Here is a 23,555-nt window from a genome sequence, read left to right on the forward strand (position 1 = left end):
CTCACACACTCATACACTCACTCACTCACTCACTCACACACTCACTCACACACACACAATCACACATTAACACACTCACTCACACACTCATACACTCACTCACTCACACACTCACTCACACTCACACAATCACACATTAACACACTCACTCACACACTCATACTCACTCACTCACTCACTCACTCACTCACTCACTCACACACTCACACACACACACACTCACACACTAACACACACACACACTCAATCACTCACTCACACACTCACACACTCATACACTCACACACACACACACTAACACACTAACACACTAACACACTCAATCACTCACACTCTTCTAGTTGTCGGCGACCGTAACCAGAGCAACGTGACCGAAACATGTTGTCCAGTGCTTTTAAAAAGACAAAGATGTATAGGAAGGAAAAATAACTAACTGGTGACTTTAAAGCAAAATAGAACAAGACAAGAATCAACGATAGGATTCAATCAATGAGCTTATTGATAAAGCCAATATTATCTCAATATGTAGGAACGCTCCATAATGCTCTTTCAGACAAGGCGTGTAACGTTCCTTCAGGATACCCTTAGGTCTGCCCTCCACTACACATGTCTATGAACCAATCACATGCATCTTCCTGGATTCATCACATTAAAGATGGAGAGCACTTATTCCTGACATCAGATTTATTTTTTCAAAGGGATATTTTTGTCTATTTCTGTGAACAACATTCATTACCATGGTGAAAACTTGATGTGACTCACATGTATGATTGGTCAACCTGACGGGCCTGGGCCTCTCCCTCTCTCTCTCCCTTTCTCTATCCCTCTCTCTATCCCTCTCTCTATCCCTCTCTCCTCCTCCTCCTCCTCCTCCTCCTCCTCCTCATCTTCCCCATCCTCGTCGTCGTCGTCCTCCTCCTCCTCCTCGTCGCTCTCTCCCACAGCCATGCTGGGGCCCAGATGCGATGGCGGCGGCGGCGGCCGCGGCCGCGGCGGCAGAGGTGAAGACGGGGTGCTGCCATCCTCCCCTCTCTCTCCCCCGTCTTTGGCACTCTCCTCCTTCTTCTCCGCCTCCCTCTCCAGGGCTTCGATCTCCAGCATCCGCCTCTCCAGCAGCTCCGCCTGCCGCTTCTGTTTCTTCTTCAGCTTCTTCTTCTTGTTCTTGGAGATCTTCCCCACCTTAGAGAGAGAGAGAGAAAGAGAGAGAGAGAGAGGAAATACATCAGTGAACTCAACGTAATCAAGGAATACAAAGTGTGTATGTTTATTGGAATTGTGGGTTGTGATGTGTAAGTAATGTCCAAAAATGCTTATACTGAATATTGATAATACATATTAGTACATTTTATGTAGAGAATATCATCACTGACCAATAAAATATACTGTGTGTATATATATATATATATATATATATATATATCTTTTTTTCATCAAAACCGAGGGATCAAGTGTTTCTTGAAAAGCTATTTTGTGACAGGGACAGAATGCACACAAAAACACTGTTTGGTTTTAGTTTTTAATTTGAGTTTTTTTAACAATTGAGAGGTTTGGAGAGATTAACTCTTCATCATAACAACAACATGTTGTTTTTTTCGGTCCTTAATATTCAGTGACAAAACAATATTGGAGATTTAAGATACATTTCTGTTTTGGTTTTCCACAGGATTTTACAGTCTTCTTGTTCTGATGGGGAAATGCAATAAAACAAACATCTCAGTTATTAACTGCAGATGACAAAGTATTTGTGAAAGTCTGAAAATCGCTGTTATCCCAAACAAACATCTTCACTAATTGAGAGGAGCTTTGAAAATAATAACCAATTAAAAAACAACAATAGGACATTTTGACTTCACATATTGTGGTGCGCTCAGTACCGTCTTTGTGCCTGTGACAGATAGCCCACCAAACGGTGTAAATCTCTGTAGAGTGTGTGTGTGTGTGTGTGTGTCTGTGTGTTAATGTGTGTGTGTGTGTGTGCAATCTGTTCATACTCACATCTGTTGTACTCGCCGGTTTCAGCTGGGGGGCTGTGCTAACTGACAGACAAAGGGAAACAACAACAATCAGAGGCTTTAAAGTTTCACTCGCATCAACGTTTCAAATGACTTGCAGTACGGTGAAAATGTGAATGTGTATACACATTTGCAGGATCAATCTTCCACATTTTGCATAAGTGGCGTCTCAATATGCACGCTCAACTCACAAAATAGGGCAAACATGTATTTTTAGGATGAACTGATTTTAGTGTGGAGGGTTTCCAGCTTGTGCAACAATCCTACATACAGTACCTTCCATCTTTTCTGAAACACATCACAAATGACAGAAGCAGAATTTAGAGACATTTTGCTTTAAAGCATGCCTGCACTTATGGTAATGACATCAAACACGTTATTTATTTCTGCCTCCGCCGAGCGCTTCTGTTGTGGCGGCTGACGCTTGTTTGCCTCACTTCAATCGTGTGCAGTTAGCGGTGTAATTGGTTACCCGGAGGCTCAAAGAGACTCCATCCGCTGATGCAAGAAATTGACAGCTCATGTCGGGGTTCACCGGGAGGACGGGGTTCATGTCGAGTTCGTCGAGGCGGTTTTGTTAAGAACTTTTTTTTTGGAGGAACTCGTGAAGGGAGCTGAAAAAGCGTCTGGGAAGGCACGAAGGCTTCTCTGAGAATCCTTTTTCCTTTCTTCATTTATTAAACAGATACAACTAGAATGGGCACTCGGTAGAGCGCATACCTTCGCATATCACAAGATTGGGCATTGAATTATGAACATTTTGGCATTAGTTGCATGCCAATTGGACAAAATGTATCGTGCTATGGTAAAAAATTTTTTTTTGACCTTTCCACGACCTTGACCTTGACCTTTGACCCGATCGATCCCAAAATCTAATCAACTGGTCCCCGGATAATAAACAATCATCCCACCAAATTTAATGCGATTCGGTTCAATACTTTTTGAGTTCTGCGAAAGATTTTGACCTGTTCATGACCTTTGACCCTATCGATCCCAAAATCTAATCAACTGGTCCCCGGATAATAAACAATCATCCCACCAAATTTCATGCGATTCGGTTCAATACTTTTTGAGTTTTGCGAATAACACGCATACAAATAAATAAATAAATAAATAAATACACGGCGATCAAAACATAACCTTCCGGCATTTTCAATGCGAAGGTAAAAAGAAACAATTAAATCTTTGATGATTCATTATTTATTTGAATTTAATAACCAAAACCAATTTCAAATCAGGAATATGAGCTCATAACCTCCTACATGTACTGGAAGCTTCCCCTTTTTACGTCCACAGGTGGATTCAAGCATTCCCCTCCTGCCATCTATTTAGCAAGCATCCTGGTCGAAGAGCTGCCCAGGGCTATTAGGATTGGTTAAAAGAAATACTAACACGCCCGAGCCTTTATTCTTCGCGACACAAGAATGGTAATATGATATGATATGATATTCCTTTATTCGTCCCACAGTGGGGACATTTCAAAAATCACAGCAGCGGTGTATAAACGTGTATAAACGTCAGACCAATATTTTGTTCAGCACTGACAGTGGGGGGAAACTACATTTACCAAAAATCAAAATTTCAATGAGAAAGCTGCCCAGTACTAAACAAACAGACTTCGCTGCATGCTGGATACCAGTGGAGCTATGCTACTGCCCCCCAAAAAATACTTTTACTGGCTGTCTTAACCCTCCTGTTGCCTTAGGGTCAATTTGACCCCATTCCATGTTTAACCCTCCTGTTACCTTTATATTTACTGACATATTTTACCCTCGGGGTCAATTTGACCCCAGCAATTAAAACCTCCAGAAAATTATTAGAATTAATATTGTTTCCCAAGTTTAAGTGTGAGGTACTTTATGTTTGTTTGTTGACTACCTAAATAGCCCTTTAAATATATTAAAAAAGTTGATATTTCTTATATGTTTGACACAGTGAAAAACAGCCTGGGGTCAAATTGACCCGAAAGAACACCGACGTTAAACATTGAACGGGGTCAAATTGACCCTAAGGTCACAGGAGGGTTAAGTAGATCGCCCTCCCTCACCACATATGAAGCTATACTCATAAAGGATGGACCAGCCAGCGTGTCCAGCCTCTTCTCAAAGCAAAGCTCCCAACATGTTGCGCTGTTTCCTTCAAAATGAACCCAGTGTGGGCGTCTCTACCTGCTGAGCCAGACGGCGGGGGCTCCAGCTTTCTGCCACTCGGTCGCCTCCGTGGCCATGCGCCTCACGAAGGCGTCATCCACGCACATCAAGATGTTCTCTGGCTTGATGTCCGTGTGGATGATTTTACATTTGGTGTGGAGGTAGTCCAGACCCTGCAGGACCTACGAATAAACAAAGATGTTATTCGTGAACAACTCTTTCCCAGAGCCAAATGAGCCATCCGTCTCATGCGCGTCGAGGAGAGGCGGTGTGGACGATTTTGGGTTTTCGCCGTTTCTCTCATTTGTTTCTGTCCAGAGGCGGTCGGAGATCGAAGCGGACGGCGGTCTCGTTTAATCGCTTCTCATTTTTCGGCCTGGCGTTCAGGAGGCGGGAGGCCGGCAGCGGCTGAAACGGAACAACGACTTCACGCGCTCGTCCGGTGGCTGAGGGGGGAAATGGCTGAAAGCGCCGCGTCGTCGGACGGCGCTGAAGTGTGAAGTGCACGATGGCTTTGAGCCGTGTTATTATCCGGCCAAGTATCAGGTGTGAATGCTGCTGTCTGAGTCAGTCTTTTGCTCTTTTTGTATTGAACTTCTTCATCCACTTTTATAGTCCGTGAATACGTTTTCTTCACCTCCTCCTCCTCAAGGAAGTCTAGATAGAAATACTGTACGTCTCAGAACTATAATACACTTGCAAGTTTCATGATTGACACACTTTATTTTGCCTATACTTATATACCTATATACCTTTAATAAATAAGTCACCTTGTTTGACATGTACTCTTCAAAAAAAATCCATATTTGATCAATCGCAGTGGTCAGATACATAATTGATCCCGATTTTGAAACATTTTTTCTTTATTATTCAATTTTCTTAAATGTAATATGTCCTGCTCTGCTATTTTATTTTATATTACTGTATTGCATATATTATATATATTGTAACCTTGTTTGCTGCAGCTACAAACAAATAACATATTTCCCCCTGGGGATGAATAAAATCAATAAATACAGTCAGCATGGTCTGATATATTGTCTATAAATAGATCTGGTTGGTGTGTGTGTGTTTGTTTATGTGTGTGTGTGTGTGTCCTTACTTGTTTGATAATGCTCTTGACACATGGCAGTGGCAGACCTTGGTAGTTGGATTTAATAATCCACTTCAGCAGGTGGTGACCTAGCACTTCAAACACCATACACACATCTGGGACGGCAAGTCAAGGACTCCCATCAACATGTATTTGTCAATCAAACACACACACACACACACACACACACACACTAGCACACACACTCCTCTGATCGGGATACGTATGCCGTTGATTCCTGAGATCTTGAAATCATCTATCAACTGAACCACCATGTCCTTGTTGGGGTCGGCGGGGTCGCTCTCTCTCACCTGGAGCACAAGAGGACAGAGCGATGAAGAGGATGAAGAAGGACAAAGACAGAAGAAAGAAAGAAATGTGACAGAAGAAAAGACACCACAACAAGAAAGACTTATGGGAAAGAAAGGGGGAATGGGACGACTGAAGGAGAATTTGAAGAGAGAGAGAGAGAGCAGGAAAGGAAGAGGAGAAGGGAGATGAATGTGAGAGATGAAGATGCTGAAAAATGGACTCCAAGGTGAGTGTCCTCTGCACCCAGCATGCAAGATAAATGACCAGTGTATCTGTAGTGGTTCTTGTTAACAGAGAAACACAGTGAGGCAAGGTGTGAGGAGGCAGGAAAGAGGGAAGAACAGGAGGCATATTAAAAGGATGAAGAAATAGAGAAGAACAGGATGATAAGAAGAAGTAAGAAAAGAAGAGAAAACACTAAAGGCAAACAGGAACAAACAATGGAAAAAATAAAATAAAATAAAAAGCAACAGATTCTCCAAACTAATCAGATCCTCACGCATCGCAGCAGTTTGATCTCGTCCAGGGCCGTCTCTGTGTAGTGCTGGGCGCTCTTCACCACCTTCATCGCCACAAAGTTCTTCACTCTGCAGTGACACACACACGGATAAACAAGCAGTCATCTTCCCACTGATGGGGCGCCGGAGCCAGTGATGCTGATTAATGTGCACATCGACGTCTGAGAGCGATTGAACCAAATGTCCCTCGCCAAGTCTTCATCGCCCACCAGCTCTGGTTCACACGGCCCACGTGCCATCGGAGAAGCTCATGTGGCATTTTGTCACGCAGAAATAACATTCACACTTAATGCTTTATTCTCTCTCTCTGTCTCTCTCTCCTTGCTGCAGTCTCTTTTTAAATAGGACTCCCTCTCTCCGTCTCGTGCGCCCCTCCACCTCCCAGTCACCGGTCAGTCTTATCGGATTCATTATTTGACCAGCCGGCCAGTCTCGGCCCCCGAACCCCATCGGCCACGGGTCCGGAGGGATTTATCGCCCCCCGATCACACGACTCCCCATTGACACTTAGCGCCAAAGGCTTTCTTTCATATCACCTGGTATCATAAACAACGGTCTGGTCCTCAGTCACTCGTCTCTCCTGATTGAAAGGTGTTTGTCTCTCAGGGGCGTGTCTGAGGCTGATTCCTTACAGTCTATTGACCTGTCATGTGACCTACAGATCACCATGAACACAGGTATACACACAAAATAGTACATGTAGATATATCTAAATAGATTCGAAAGAGCATATACACAAATCATTTAATATTACAATAATGTTTTTAGAACATTCTCAAAATCGCACGAATCCAATATTTGTCAGTACAAAGCAACAAATACTGTATAATTTAAAAAGTAGATGATATCACTTTTTAAGTTAATATGACAAACTTAGAAATAATTCCATATCATTCATTTGGAGTTATTATTATCAATATTTTCGCAATGAGAACGGCGAGCTTGAGCTAAAACAGTAAAGTTGTAAACGATGCACGTCAGGAGGGAGGAGAGAAGATCACCCAGGTCCTAATACTGTCAAGGAGTGTGACTGTAAAGCGTGCGTTGAGTAACCCAACTCCACCTCACTCGTGTATGACCACCACGAGAGTAATTAAAACCTGTGACATGAGTAAATTAGTGTGTGTGTGTGTGTGTGTCAGGGAAAGGTGACACTGTGTTGGTGATACTGTCATCCAGACACCCTGGTTGCCACATGAACACAGCAACAGCATTATAGTGCAAATGGATGATGTACGGCTTTGGTGCCAGGGTGAGTCGGTGCTGGTTTCAGCCGTTGTCCTGGTAACGTGCCAGCTAAGGTCAATAGGTGTTTGTGTGTGGGGTGTGTATGTAGTTTATATCTGACGAGTGCATGCGAGAGAACGAGAGCAAGGTGAAATGAAGGACTGCAAGAAGAGCCTCTGTGTGCATGTGTGACGGGCTGTGCTTTCTGGGTCATGACATGTTTGCTGTGTGTGTGTGTGTGTGTGTGTGTGTGTCTTACTGTATGTCCCAGCATAGCCATACGGTGGAGAAGTGGCCCCATCCCAACTTCCTGATCACGTGGTACCTCCCGTTGAACAAATCCCCGATCTTCACCGGATGGTACCCTCCTGAGAGGGATAGAGAGAGAGAGAGGATGAAGGTTACGGGCGAGTGTTGCCGATAACCGGGCAGTGACATGCAACCCATGAGTGGAGCGACAGCAGCAGAGAGAGAGGCAGATACAACGAGACGGGGGAGAAGCGTTGTGGAGTAACGAAAACAAAAAGGAGAAGAAAGAATAGCACAAACAGGTCGAGTGACAGTAAAAAAATACAAAATATATTCCCATTTTAAACATGGGAGATAAGATTTAAACAAAAAATAGCTTTGAACATGAATGATGAAACAATTACTGTAACATTTATTGTTATTTTTATTTTTAAATCAGCAGCATTCGTGAATATTGGATGTTATTGATTGTGTATGACAGACTTGCTAAAGGAAATTGATGCCTCGTTAAAATCGACCTCATTGAGGACACCTATCTGCTTGACTGCACCCGTGTCAATTATCCAGCACTACTCTACTTGCGATTGACACCACGTCTGTTTAAAATGTGAAGAATTGTTGAATTTATTAGTCTTCTATGAAAGAAAGCCGAATGTTTTCTGGTTTTGGAACGTTAGACTCGCACAAGAAAACATTTGTAGATGCTGTGAAGTTATGATGGTTATCTGTCTTTCTTTTTCTTCAACATTTAATGGGCGAAACAAATAATCACAACATTATTAGAATTTTTAGTTGCAGACTGAATCAACATTTTGCATTATTTAGTATTGAGTAAATATGAATTGTCCTCAATAGTAATAAATAATACAGCACTTCACATTTGGAGCAGGTCAGAGCCTGCAGGAATTTGAGCTCCCGTTCCAGGTAAAGATGGAATGCTTTTGCATGCTGCCTATTTCGTACACTGTGTCAGAAACATGAATATTTAATATTGATAAAGAGTAAGCCACACATTGAAGCTCTTCTTAACCCTCCTGTTACCTTTGGGTCAATTTGATCCCATTCAATGTTTAACCCTCCTGTTACCTTTATATTTACTGACATATTTTACCCTTGGGGTCAATTTGACCCCAGCAATTAAAACCTCCAGAAAATTATTAGAATAAATATTGTTTTCCAAGTTTAAGTGTGATGTACTTTATGTTTATTTGTTGACTACCTAAATAGCCCTTTAAATATATAAAAAAGTTAATATTTCTTATATGTTTGACACAGTGAAAAACAGCCTGGGGTCAAATTGACCCGAAAGAACACCGACATTAAACATTGAATGGGGTCAAATTGACTAGAAGGCTTCCGTATAAACTCAACTTAACCCTCTGGAGTCGACGTAACACGACGTAACACATCTAAAATAGTTTGAAACTACAAAACCTTGTGATTTGATCTGTGTGACCCATTTTGAGAAACTACAGTAATATCCCTGTGAGCACATGTGGTTATTTTTTTAAAGGAGAACAGTCTACCTAAGACAAGAAGCATACATTTAAACTGCGTATATGCATCAGTTAATGTGGATCAATATAACTTAAGGTAACTCCGACTTTATGATAATAAACTCCAAAAAGTTGCCCTTCAGACAACCTTTCTAGTTGTCGTCTGTCATTGTTGGGCTTGTGTACTGGTGCTTAATAAGTGTTTGAACAGAACATAATTCAGTAATTGTTTGTAATGCTTCAACCGTGTTTACCTCAATGAGACATCAACATCCTCTCTGTTGTTGTTGCTGCGATGACACCACCAGCTGGCAGAGAGACACGTCTGGCTTGCCAGGGTTTCATTTGTTGGAGGTGTTTTATTATTGAACGCAAACTTGGTGAATTGAGTAATTTTAAGTAAAAAAAGCACAGACACAAGAAGGGTAGGCAGTCCTAGATATTACTACTGCCGCTACTACCTCAGCTCCTAATAGAACATATCATATGTTATAGACAACTTGGTGTTATGGTTTTTAAATTGCTCATAAAGATAAGAATATAAGAGCTAACACATGAGGGTATTTTTAAACTGAAGAGCCAGTGAAAAGAAGTACACATAAATAATGTTGTACTTACTATTTTCATCCAAAACCTCATGATGTTCAACACATCATGTGATCTAAAGACACCGTGGTATATTTAGATTGATCACAGCAAAATGACATTTAAAACACGACTGCGGCACGGCCTTTTTTCCTGCGGATGCAGAATGACAAGTGAGGTGTAATTCTCTGTGTTGACAGAACTGGGTGTAGCATTTTGAAACTGTGTAAAGACGATGAACCTCGGAGCTTTTTGGCATCCTAAACCACTGCAATGCAAAGAAAAGATTTTTTAAACTTTGCCAGTAAGACAATATATATGCAAATATACAGAACTATTTATTAACATTTTTATATTTTATATATTATTATATTTTTATTTTATTTATTATTATATATAATTTTATATATATACATATATATATAATTTGTTATATATTATATATAATTGTGTATCTCTTATATATCATTTTGTGGGGGCTGCACGGTGGTGTAGTGGCTAGCACTGTCGCCTCACAGCAAGAGGGCCGTGGGTTAAATTCCCGGTCGGGTCCTTCTGTGTGGAGTTTGCATGTTCTCCCCGTGGCAGCGTGGGTTCCCTCCAGGTTCTCCGGCTTCCTCCCGCAGTCCAAAGACACGCAGCAGGTTAATTGATCTCTAAATTGCCCGTCGGTGTGAATGTGAGAGTGAATGGTTGTCTGTCTCTATGTGTGCCCTAAGATGGACTGGCGGCCTGTCCAGGGTGAACCCTGCCTTCGCCCTGTCAGCTGGGATCGGCTCCAGCGCCCCGTGACCCTAATGAGGATAAGCGGTATGGATTGTGGGAATGGGAATATAACTTAGTATATATTATTATATATTATTTTCTATATATTATTATATATCATTTTTTATATATTACGATATATTATTTTTTATATATTAGATATTATTTTGTATATGTTATTATATATTATTTTGTATATATTATTATATATTATTTTTAATATATTTTTAGATATTATTTTTCCTCTTTGAAATATATTGATTTCTCTTCATGTATGAATTAGTCTATGTTATAGTTTTTATATGATTTCTTCGAATGTATTGCTGTTAATTACTTCAAATTTGTTGATTCACAAAGTGGTAATCTAATTGAAAAACAAGTAAAAATGATTCGTAATGATAATTTTTTAAATTTTTTAAAATAAACCACTGCAGGACTCGAGACTGACGCTCCTTTCTGGCAACAACCGAACAGCGGTGACACGCCGGTGTCACAAACTACCGAGCGCTTCACACACTGATGGCTACAAAGACGCTGCTGCAAATCCCAGCAGGGTGAGAAGAGGAAAGGAGTTTACAGATACGAGCGGGGGGAGCAGACAGAGTGAGACATTGTTGGGCTCGGTGCGACACAGTTATGCTGAGTGGACGAAAAGGAGACGGGACAGAGGAGGAGGTGTTTCGCTCTGACCTTTGCAGTAGTCCGCGGGGTCCTCCTGCTCCTCATCGTCAGAGCCAAGGATCGCCTCCTCCGGCTCCGGGGGCCCTGCCGGCTCAGGGGGAGGCGGAGGGAGCGGCGGGGGAGGAGGGGCACTCACCGGCGCTTTCTGCTGGGTCTCAGGCCTGTGAACACAACAATGGGGGGAAAGTTATAGGTTAGCTCGTCGGGTCTCTTTTCATGGGAAACCCCCCTTTAGACTATAGATGAAAAATAGCCTCTTGGCTAACTCTGGCACATTTACTGCAATGTTTTTATCAATGTGCACTGTCCCTTATAAACCATTAAAAAAAATATATATATATATATATTTCCTGCTCTGACTCACAGCGAGCGCAACTATATAGACTGAGCTTTAAGTGCAGATGACTAATATCGAAATAATAACTTGGCTTAATTCAACAGTGATTCATCCGGTACGGAGTTCATGAGAGCTTTTATATGTGCCGCTCTGAATACAATGTGTCAGACAGGTCTTTCATGCGGGGAAAGAAAAGACACAGGAAGTGATGTTTTGAATGTCTGTGTCTGGAATAAATGTAGAGAAAAAAAGAACTACAGCAATAGTCACTGTTGTTGAATAGAATAAAGAAGGAGGGGGCAGCGACAAAGTTGTTAAATCCACAGAAAGTCCAAGAAGATGAAAGACATCACAACAACAGGAACCTTTTTTTGACTTCAGTTCAGTAAACGCATCAAAAGTGAACAGTGTTCAATATAAAACAGGTTCTAGTCAAACCACCACTGAAATCACGCTAACTGGTATTTATTCGAGCATTTTCTTGAACACGCTTATATAAACAATTAGTAGTTTTATGTTGGTGCGGCAATGTTTGTGTGTTATATAACAATAAAATCAACAATTCATGTCCAAAAAGTGCCGTGCTCAGGGAACCTGTTACTTCTGCAACGAGTCGAGTCAAACCCAAACTCGCTAAATTCCTGCACTCGCTAAAGAAAACTTTGAGACAGACAATAAAGCACTTCTGCATAATAATACTGTGATAATAGAACCACAGGATCATCTTTATATCAATTAATTAAATTAAGTATTCCAAAAACAGCGGTGATACAAAAAAAAAAGGAAATCATGCATTGTTATATTGTGCTTTTGGCAATTTCAAAATTGTATCATGAAAAGATTTCCTCAAGATTTTAAAATCTCGTGCTTTGCAGATGAGGATTACGAGTCAAGATATCTCAATAAGAGATGTTCATGAGGATGTAATCAACTGGAGTGACCATAAACAATGATCCTCACGCAGGTTGAAACATAACGGGCTGGTATTGTCTGTAGATCACAGACGGCCCGGTTGACCCGTTTAACACCTCGGACATGCATTACCAGAAAAAATGGATACCATCCAAAATGTGGATTTCCTTTCAATCCTAGAAGAATGTAGTCGTACCAGTATGTAGCATGCAGGTATCCTTAAAATGCACGACATGATGCATGACATTGACATAATAATACATATCTGAACAAGACAAACTAGAACGGGCACTCGGTAGAGCGCATACCTTCGCATATCACAAGATTGGGCATTGAATTATGAACATTTTGGCATTAGTTGCATGCCAATTGGATATAAATTGACCGTGCTATGGTAAAAAGACGATTTTGACCTTTTCATGACCTTGACCTTTGACCCAATCGATTCCAAAGTCTAATCAAATGGTCCCCGGATAATAACCAATCATCCCACCAAATTTCATGCGATTCAATAAGATGTTGACCTTTTTCATGACCTTGACCTTTGACCCGATCAATCCCAAAATCTAATCAAATGGTCCCCGGATAATAACCAATCATCCCACCAAATTTCATGCGATTCGGTTTACAACTTTTTTTGTTACGCGAATAACACGCATACAAATAAATAAATAAACTAGAATGGGCACTCGGTAGAGCGCATACCTTCGCATATCACAAGATTGGGCATTGAATTATGAACATTTTGGCATTAGTTGCATGCCAATTGGACATAAATGTATCGTGCTATGGTAAAAAAAGAGTTTGACCTTTCCATGACCTTGACCTTTGACCCAATTTATCCCAAAATCTAATCAAATGGTCCCCGGATAATAACCAATCATCCCACCAAATTTCATGCGATTCAAGAACATTTTGACCTGTTCATGACCTTTGACCTTGACCTTTGACCCGATCGATCCCAAAATCTAGTCAACTGGTCCCCGGATAATAAACAATCATCCCACCAAATTTCATGCGATTCGGTTCAATATTTTTTGAGTTCTGCGAAAGATTTTGACCTGTTCATGACCTTTGACCTTTGACCCGATCGATCCCAAAATCTAATCAACTGGTCACCGGATAATAAACAATCATCCCACCAAATTTCATGCGATTCGGTTCAATACTTTTTTAGTTCTGCGAAAGATTTTGAACTGTTCATGACCTTTGACCTTTGACCTTTGACCCGATCGATCCCAAAATCTAATCAACTGGTCCCCGGATAATAAACAATCATCCCACCAAATTTCATGTGATTCGGTTTAATACTTTTTGAGTTTTGCAAATAACACGCATACAAATAAATAAATAAATACACGGCGATCAAAACATAACCTTCCGGCATTTTCAATGCGAAGGTAATAAAGCAACTGCTAGATAAGACTCAATCAGACATGGTTCATCTCATGGTCAGTCCTCTTTGTTAGCAGCCGTGTTCCACTTCCTTCCCCTCATGTAAAATGGACCTGAGCCCAGGAGAGAAACAAACGTATAAAAAAAAGCTGCCTCTTCCTCCAGGCCTGGCTACTTTTTTGAGCATTTATCCAGGCCGACGTATAATGATTGATGGGGCAGGGGGGCTCAGCGCTTTGCTTCAGGACGTTCCCGTGGCACACGTAGCACATCACGGAGTCGATCCCACTAAACCTGCCTCTGTGCTCTCCTTGCATCAGGATACTGCAAACTATCTGCTTTTCGGGTTTGTGAGGTCAATACGAGTGGTCAGGAAGGTCAAGTACGCCACCTGAAGACCTTCAGTTTTCAAAGGTTCACAAGCGAAGACATTTGGGAACCCCTGCTTGACGTTAAACTGTAGGCTGCACCCAAAGTGAGGATGTACCAACGCCATCCAACAAAGGCGTCCACGTTGTTGTGATCATGTTTAATTGAGGTACGTTTCCTTTATTACCTTCGCATTGAAAATGCGGAAGGTTATGTTTTGATCGCCGTGTATTTATTTATTTATTTATTATTTGTATGCGTGTTACTCGCATAACTCAAAAAGTATTTAACCGAATCGCATGAAATTTGGTGGGATGATTGGTTATTATCCGGGGACCATTTGATTCGATTTTGGGATCGATCGGGTCAAAGGTCAAGGTCATGAAAAGGTCAAAATCTTCTTTTTACCATAGCACGGTCAATTTGTATCCAATTAGCATGAAACTAATGCCAAAATGTTCATAATTCAATGCCCAATCTTGTGATATGCGAAGGTATGCACTCTACCGAGTGCCCGTTCTAGTCTTATTTTGTTTCTGTCTGATGACCTCTCCTGTCAAACCCCTGAACAATATAGACTTCTATCAAACAATACGTGATGTAGCTCTAACATTTAATCCATATTGGGTCATTTTTTATCAATTTCCTGATCATGATTCAATCGAATCTTGACCGTAAGAAAACTCAAGTCTTTAATAAAGACAAACAAGCTTGGCAGAACACTCCCTATTTAGCGTCACCTCCGGGTACCGACAACATGATCCAATGCTAAATTAAGACGGAACAGATATATGAACACACAAAGCCAGTGCTTGTGAGCTGTTGTACAACAAAAAGTGCGGTCACAGGCTCAGACACATGATGGAGCCTCTTGGTGCATTGCCATGGCAACTGCAGAGAGAGGAAGGGAGGGGGAAGAAAAAAAATCCAGGACACAAAGCGGAAACGTGGCGGCAAGGCCAACACACACACACACACACACACACACACACACACACTTTCGTCTTCCAATGCAGCATTGAAGGACAGCAGATAACTTGGCGTTGAGATTTCCTTGTTGTTTTACACACACACACACACACACACATTTAGTAGAGGGCGCGTGTCCTTGCAGCAGGATGTTGCTTCTTTACCAAAGCAGTCACGTACGGTGTCATACATCACGTCTATAAGCTCAGCGCCTTTTCTCAGCCTCATCTCGCCATTGGCTGTACAAACACTTAGCCTCCCATAACTTTCTGGACCGGAGCCAAGCAGCAACAAAACATTGCGATAGCAAAGACGCCACATCGATGGAAAAGGCAGACTGGCAGAGGAGGGACGGTGGCAGAATAAAGACGAATCGAGTGAGTGAAGAGACGGAAAACAAAAAAAAGTAGGTAGAGATGAAGAGAAACCGGAAAGAGAGAGACATAGGATCAGGTCAGATGGAGAGAGAGAATCGAAAGAAGACAAAGCCAAGAAGTCAAGAGACAGACGTGAGCAGAAAGACAGGCAGAATGAGACGGGTAGGAGATAAAGAAATACAGTAAACAGAGAGAGAGCTTTGAAAAACAGCAAGCAGTCGAAAACAGAGGCAGCAGACAGATAAAAGAAGAACAAATCTAAGAAAAGAAAGCGAGACAGGAGGAAAACAAATAACAGCATGGGCACAATCAGGGAGGAAAACATACAAGACAAAGACAGATTTGCCTCGTATGCAAGTAGGTGTTTGTCTTTTTTCTGTCCATCGAGCCACACAGACACAATGTTCATCATTCCACCTTAAATTATTCAGAAAAACAGGTGGAGGTGGAGAATTCATGAGAGCTGAGCAAGTGGAAATCACAAGCAGTAACAAACAGGAGGCTGACAGCAGTGAGCTCAGGTCATTACCTCCGAACATACTGTGCAACATTTCTGTAATTAGAAATTAGGATGGTGTTTTCTTTTTTCTTCTTCTTCTTTCTCCTGCTCCTGTTTGTGTCCACAGATATCCTGCCAGACCACGACTGAACGGTCCAGAGGGCGTCACGATGTTTGACATCCTCCACAAGAACGAGTGATCTCGGTGATCTCTTTCAGTGCAAAATCTGGACAACTATTGTAAACCAAACCAGCACTACCAGTATTTTAAACTAGTGATTCTAAAATGTAGCTCTGAGTTTCAGTACGCAGGTTTGATACTTTCGTGTAATAATCAATTTCCTCAACTGATTGTCCCCATTTTCTATTTCAATATGCTCTTTCTATAACACCCGGTTCCGTGTCTCCTATGTTCCGTGTCTCCTATGTCTCCTCTGTGTCGTCTCTGTCTTAATTGGTTAATTCCCTGCACCTGCCCTCAGCCACTCTTGTCTCGTTAGTGTCTGATGTCGTACACCTGTGTTTCCCCCCCTATATATTGTGTCAGTCTTTCTCTTGTCTGCTGTCGGATTGTCGTCTCTAGTTCCGTGTCTTTTTCCCGTCGTCTTGTCTGTCGTATCTGATCCTGCCTGCTTCGACCCTGCCTGCCTGGCTGCCCTGACCGACGATCCTCTGCCTGCCCCTTTTGGACCTTGTTTTTTTGTAAACTGTTTTGCCTCATTAAAGAGTGCTTTTTTGTTATTTATATTGCGTCCAGCCTGTCTCTCTGCGCCTGAGCCTCACCCCGTCACAAAGACCTGACACTTTCTACCTCGCCTACATGCACAGTAGCTGTTGTATGTTTAAGCCCTCACCGTTTATGTAACTTAAAACCTCATTTTCAAATAGTTCATGCTAAGTCAAAAAGCATAAACAATAGGCATTATTGCGATGGCATCCCACCAGCCTGTGACGGTTGGTTGTGACGCTGTGACCAAAGTGAAAAAAAATCTGCTGACAACCTGGCAAAGCAAACCAAAACAAACAAAAAATTGCTTCTGTGGCACTTCATGATACAGTAGGTGTGTATCCAGGGCCACATTTTGCTATGTTTACTCACTCCGACCTACAAGGCGGGGGGGGAAAAAAGCGAAGAGGTGAAAAATTAAAAGAAAGAAGAAGCTATACAACATTATGTAGTGTGCATGTGTGTGCCACGGCACCGAGAAGGCCTACGACCACAACTCTGGACCAAAGGACCGCTGTCGGTCACTTGTTTCGTGCTGGTCGGTCAGAATGCACTCAGCACTAACTCAAGGCGTCTACAATAGAAGATGCCGATCCCCAGGATGGCACACACACTCGAGTCGGCCTCGACGGGTGTGTGTTCGTGCACGTTTGTGACAGCTTTGCTTCTAGTGAGAGAAGCATGAACCATCAAGAATGTCCCGTGTGTTAAAGTTAAAGTATTTATATGTTCATTGTCCACTCTTGCGTGTAATGCATGATTAACCCTCCTGTTACCTTTAGGGTTAATTTGACCCCATTCAATGTTTAATGACGGTGTTCTTTGGGGTCAATTTGACCCCAGGCTGTTTTTCACTGTCAAACATATAAGAAATATCAACTTTTTTATATATTTAAAGGGCTATTTAGGTAGTCAACAAACAAACAAAGTACCTCACACTTAAACTTGGAAAACAATATTAATTCTAATAATTCTCTGGAGGTTTTAATTGCTGGGGTCAAGGGTAAAATATGTCAGTAAATATAAAGGTAACAGGAGGGTTAAACATTGAATGGGGTCAAATTCACCCTAAGGTCACAGGAGGGTTAAACATTATATGACATGCATATTTTAAGGGACATTTAAATGTACTTTTTTTCATGCACAAACGACGCTGGTGTCATCGGTACAGGTTGAGACGGGACTCTCTCGGCCTATCACCTTTTACCGTGGAAGTAAACGGCGGCAGAATGCACATGACATCTCGTGATGTGTGTGGACATGCCCGGGCTGCGTCCTTACACCTCAGCCCGAGTGTAAACGTGTGGACAGATCTGAACCCACACGCTATACCCGCGTCAGCCTTTCCAGTCGCACGCCCCGCGCTGGCATACGAAGCCCCGGTGTTACATTCTCAGATCCGACGTGCTTCATCTGAAGATCATCACGAAAAAAGACATTTCACACCGTAGCTCATGGTGGGATTAGTTCACATTTTGTGTTGCACTAAAAGCAACTCGAGGGGTTTGACATGTTGATAATCAACAGAGGGCAATGTCCGAGCTCCACGCTTCACACCTGAAAACCAGTTATGTCATATATGTCATCACGGCTGCAGTGGAGATGCTACTTCGAGCTGAGGTCTGTGGACGGTGTTGTAAAAGAAATGAAATGCCACTGGTTTCCCAGTTGATTCCTCATCGTACCACACTGTTTAACCCAGTCACTGTTTAACCCAGTCACTGTTTAACCCAGTCACTGTTTAACCGAGTCTGTGCCGCCTTGCTGCTGGGAAATCGCTGACTCGACAGGGCAGCGTTGAAAATATCACCAGTGACGAGGCAAAACAACTGTATTTACCCTCAAAACAAGCATTCATTGTGATATAAATACATATCTGTGTCCACAGTCATCACGACAATGGCGCTTAAGGCTCAGACATCTTCAGATGAAAAGTTCTGCATGGTATTGTGATGGTGTCGTGAGATTTTCCCAGTTCGATAACAGATCCTCCTTATTAGACTATTATTAGTAGTATTTATGAGCTGTGAGCTTTTTACCTTCGCATTGAAAATGCGGAAGGTTATGTTCTGATCGCCGTGTATTTATTTAAAGTTTTAAACCGAATCGCGTGAAATTTGGTGGGATGATTGGTTATTATCCGGGGACCATTTGATTAGATTTTGGGATCAATCGGGTCAAAGGTCAAGGTCATGAAAAGGTCTAAATCTTCTTTTTACCATAGCACGGTCATTTTTTATCCAATTGGCATGCAACTAATGCCAACATGTTCATAATTCAATGCCCAATCTTGTGATATGCGAAGGTATGCGCTCTACCGAGTGCCCATTCTAGTTTAATAATATAATACATAATAATGAATAGTTCATGAATATACTGTAGACTTTAATTCTTAAATCGTATTATAAAACAGCTCTGCCCAGTAGTTTTCATCATTAACTAAATCATGATTATTTTTTAGGGAGTATTTTTCAGCCATGATTTGATTCTCTAGGTAATATTTACAGCAGCAGGATGGTGTATGTGGACATGTGGAGGAGCAGCATGTCACCTGGTGTAGCAATCATGCCTTGTCTTTTCTATACCATATAAATAGTTCATATGCTATTCGTGTGCATTGTTGTGTGTTTCAAACTGGGTCTTTAAATGCATTAATATGTGTGAGGTCCATGAATCTGCATATAGAGACAACCCCCAGTCTGTGTGAGTGACTACATATTTAACTTGATATGATAATTTATACATTATGATGTTGGTAGAGATATAATGTATAATCGGCCTTTTGTGTTGTCGAAGGAAGTTTGTGCGTTTCTGGATTTTCCGGCCTCCTGTCAACAATACACAATGGTTTCTTTTGAGATTTACAGTCCATGCACAGATTTTATTTTCGGCTTGTTTTTATCTGCTTGTGTGGCGACTTCTTCATCCACAACAAATCAGTAACTGAACCGATTGAGACAATTCCACAATTGCTCATTCATTCGGGTTCGCTTGTCGGGAATCTGGGTCTCACTGTGGTTGTCCCATTTAATGACACATATCTACAAAAGGGTCCAAAAAAACAAAAATGTGAAAAAAATGAGAGAAAATTAGTAGTGAGCATGAGCTTTGCTATGATGTGTCAGTGCCAAAATACATTCCGTTGAGCAATTTAAAAAAATAAAAAAATACATTATTTAATGAAGCATAAAAAAAAAAAAAAGAATAAAATGCATTTTGAACTCTGCAATTTAATAATTATAATTTCAAAAAAATTCCAGTTTTCTATATTCTCCCGTGACTTGTTATTAACTTGAACTAAAAATGTCATCCGCATGCCATACAAGACCCGACATCAGGGATGCCTCCCGCTGTTAATGACAAAGAGAACCACGCGGCGTTGCCAACACAACTCCGAGAAGCCGTCCCGAACGGTTGACCGCTCTGCAGTTCAAACTTGATGACTCATCCTTTAAACGTGTCACGTTATCACCAAGGTAACAGGTAGTGCTTAGCAACAAGAGCATCATCCTCCACTCTCATTGTTAAGGCGTGGGTTTCAGACCGCGGGTGTCCTTCAGCTCCGCTTAACCATTCCAACAGTCCCCACCTCCACGATTGGTTCATCGTTAATCTTTCATTCTCTCCCGTCTCTCCCATCTTGGCTCGGTCGGACAGCTGACTCACTCTCTCCCATCCTCCGGAGTGTGCGTCTGTGAGGAGGACTGAGATCTCACCTCTATTTTCAGGACGCAGCCTGCCGTCTCTAAATGCTCTGCCCCCACATAACCTCTATCCGGTTTCATACCACTAGCCGACATTTCAATACATTATCACGAGGTGCAATGCTATATTCACACGCAGTATACACACTATTAAAGTGGATCCGGCTTCTTTGAAGCAGTGAACTTTCCTCAGCTAACATGGTGAATCAACGAGGCAAGAGAGGCCCAGACAGCATCAGCCCCAGAGCACTGAAGCGAGTGCTCCACTTGTTGGACTCACAATGGGCAGTTTAAAGAAACATCCTAATAGATGCAGCACAACCACAGATACCATCTTTTTAATTCCATGCAATCTTCTTCCTCGACTAAATCTGGCGCCTACATGACCCACAACATGGCCGCCAACAGTTCAGTCTGATATTCAGTTGTGTGATGCAAGTAGCATATCGTCACCTTCCTAAAACAATGGCCTACGTCATTTTTACAGGTTTTTTGGAAATACAAAAAACTTGACCACATATTGATCTATATAATATGATATTGTGATATATTAGACTACAGGGGTAGAATCACATGATGTGTTCAACTGACGATGTAGGCGATTTGACCAGAGGTGGCCAGTATCATGACGAGATGATTTAGGCAAAAAAAAAAAAAATGTGTCCAAAAATAATTTAGGCCATTATTTTAGAAAGGTAACGATATGTTTGTGTATGTATATATATATATATATATTTATATATACATATATATATACATATAGCCACCGACTCTGCCTTTGCCATGTGTGTGTGTGTATATACAGTATATAAATACTAGCTCTATATATATATATATATATATATAGAGCCACTGGCCATAGATACACTTTGAATTTCGTTTTTTAGCACCGTTAAAATATTAATTGAAATCACGAGCCTTTCCATAATAATGAATACTTTTATTTGTAACTAAACACACAACACTGATTTGTATTCCTCCTGATAAATTGCGAAGAATATTTCCTTCCCCCGAGTGAGTTGGAAATTTCTATATATGTTTTTACAGCCACTTTGATCCACGATATGGATCCAGGCTGTGTGAACCTGCTTTCAAAGAAGCAACATTCCAGACAAATGGCCAGTGTCACTCATCTCACAGCGCATCAAGAGACTGGCTCTGTAAAACATCTGGAAAGTAAGGTATGTGTGACCGTCACCGAGAGAGGTCCTTTGACCCTTTGACCTCTCCAGTGCTTTCAAAACCACCCAGCCCATCACGCTTGGCGGGAAGATTGCAGGTACACGGCAAAATGTCAGATGTCAGACTGGAATATTGTGCCCTGTATGTTTGGAATGTGTTGTGGATCTGTTGCCTCCTCCAAGTGTCCTCTGAGGACTCCTAAAGCACCGGCTGCAACAATGAGAGAAACGCAAAGGAGTACAGCGGTCTAGTAAAAAGATGAAGTTGCTATTCCTAGCATGACTACGGAGCTAGAGATCAATTTTGTCAATAATGACCTGATCTACTAGTGCTACCATCAAGTGTTGTGCACCGACAGATATGCTAGAGAGGTTCATGTCATTTATGTTCGCTTTCTCTCATTCCAGGCTTCCTGATTGTTTTCACCTGTCATCACACCTGTCTCCTATGCTCATGTCAGCCCCCCCCTGATTGGTCCCCCTGTGTGTCTTGTTACCATGTTTTAAATTCCCTGTCTCCAGTGTTCCTTGTGCAGTTCTGCTGGGTCTTGATGATCAGGGGTTATGTTTGTTGTGAAAAGTTTTTTGATCCCTCACTTTGTTCTTCATTTTGTTTCATCATTTTAGAACAAGAAAAATAGAACAAAAATACTATCTTCGTCTCTCCGGAGTCGCAATTGGGTCCTACTTTCCTAAGTGTCGTAACTGAAACGACAACAGGAACACCACCACATGGACCCAAGAACAGCACAAGAACGCTCGGGTACAGGGCGTACAGGGCGATTTCGAGTTCAAAAAAAAAAGTCAAGTCAAAATACAAATACAAGAGCTGAGAGCCAGGACGGCAGGGGGAAGAATATCTACCAGATGCAACAAAGATGCAACCAAATAATTAAATAATAAATAATTTTTCACTCAACAGCCTTCCTCCTCTGAGAATTTGCCTGTCAATACTCCAGCTGACGACCAGCATCAGGCTGTTTCTCAGGCTGTTTCCTCCCTGTTCCGGCTGGCTCTCTCGGAGATTCTCAGAGCCTTTCTGGTAGACTCTTTTCTGTCTGTTCTTTCAACACAACCCAGCAGCTGCATTTCTGTGCATGGTAAAGTGCATGGGTGTTTATTGTAATGGTGTGAGCTGAAGAGCTGTGGCCTGGGAATGGTCTAATGGAGCAACTATTGAAGACTGATACTTGACACCGAATTAGAATAGAGACACCACTTGATTTTGCATATGCCGCTATTTAGGCCAGCAGAACACTGTTTCAAATCGTTCATCAGCCGCTACGGTGGCTGATTATGCCATCGAAAGCTTGATTGCAGCATTCGGACCGCACAGCAGCAGCCGACAGCGGATGGAATTTGCCTTCGACTTCGGAACCGATAACTGTCGACTGGGCTCCACCGGAGACCCGAACATCCGAATCCCTCGAGCTGGAATCCTCATCACCTGGGCCATCCGGACAAGAGGCTATCGCCGCCGAGAGAGAGGAGATGTTATTCCCAGCCCGAGATTCGCGCCGCCAGAGCCCGCCAGAGAGGAGGGTCGCTTCCGACCCGGAGGATTACCACCCGTTTGCGGAATTGACCATCAGAACCCATGCAGAAGGGGACCAGCTTTCTGAGGAGAGCAGCGCCCGGGCTGGAGAGGAGGAGAGGCAGCGCCAGCCTAGCCGCATCAACGTTTCATGCCGGAAAAGAAAAATCTCACCAGCCAAAAAAAGGGGTCTTCAGTGAGCAAAAGTGAATCAGGTTTCCCTGTTCAAAAGTTAAGCCTTGTAGCAAGACTTAGTCCCTTAGACTTTTGACCAGGTGCTCAGTAAGAGACTCAGGGCCTAAATAAAGCCTTATACACAAACAGGTAATAAAATAAAAAAAATAAAGCTCAAGCCTTATAGACTGGGGCAAAGTAACAAGCATCCTGTTAGCGCTGTTGTTCACAGTCAGTTATACTACCCCCATGGACCATACGGAGGCTTATTGATCACACCACACCGATG

At 42.0% G+C, this 23,555-nt stretch overlaps 1 protein-coding gene across 1 annotated transcript in view; it reads right to left on the bottom strand.

Annotated features, from left to right (window-relative positions):
* Positions 1-23,555, bottom strand: part of LOC130194952 (SRSF protein kinase 2-like) — a 78,917-nt gene that overhangs the window by 17,768 nt on the left and 37,594 nt on the right. Inside the window, 10 exon segments of the mRNA XM_056416180.1 lie at positions 626-635; positions 785-1,179; positions 2,011-2,036; positions 4,181-4,203; positions 4,205-4,344; positions 5,265-5,371; positions 5,479-5,566; positions 6,067-6,154; positions 7,572-7,680; positions 11,098-11,249. Coding sequence (XP_056272155.1) covers positions 626-635; positions 785-1,179; positions 2,011-2,036; positions 4,181-4,203; positions 4,205-4,344; positions 5,265-5,371; positions 5,479-5,566; positions 6,067-6,154; positions 7,572-7,680; positions 11,098-11,249 — 1,138 coding nt within the window.

The sequence above is a fragment of the Pseudoliparis swirei genome, chromosome 6, assembly GCF_029220125.1.
Source record: "Pseudoliparis swirei isolate HS2019 ecotype Mariana Trench chromosome 6, NWPU_hadal_v1, whole genome shotgun sequence".
Taxonomy (NCBI): Eukaryota; Metazoa; Chordata; class Actinopteri; order Perciformes; family Liparidae; genus Pseudoliparis; species Pseudoliparis swirei.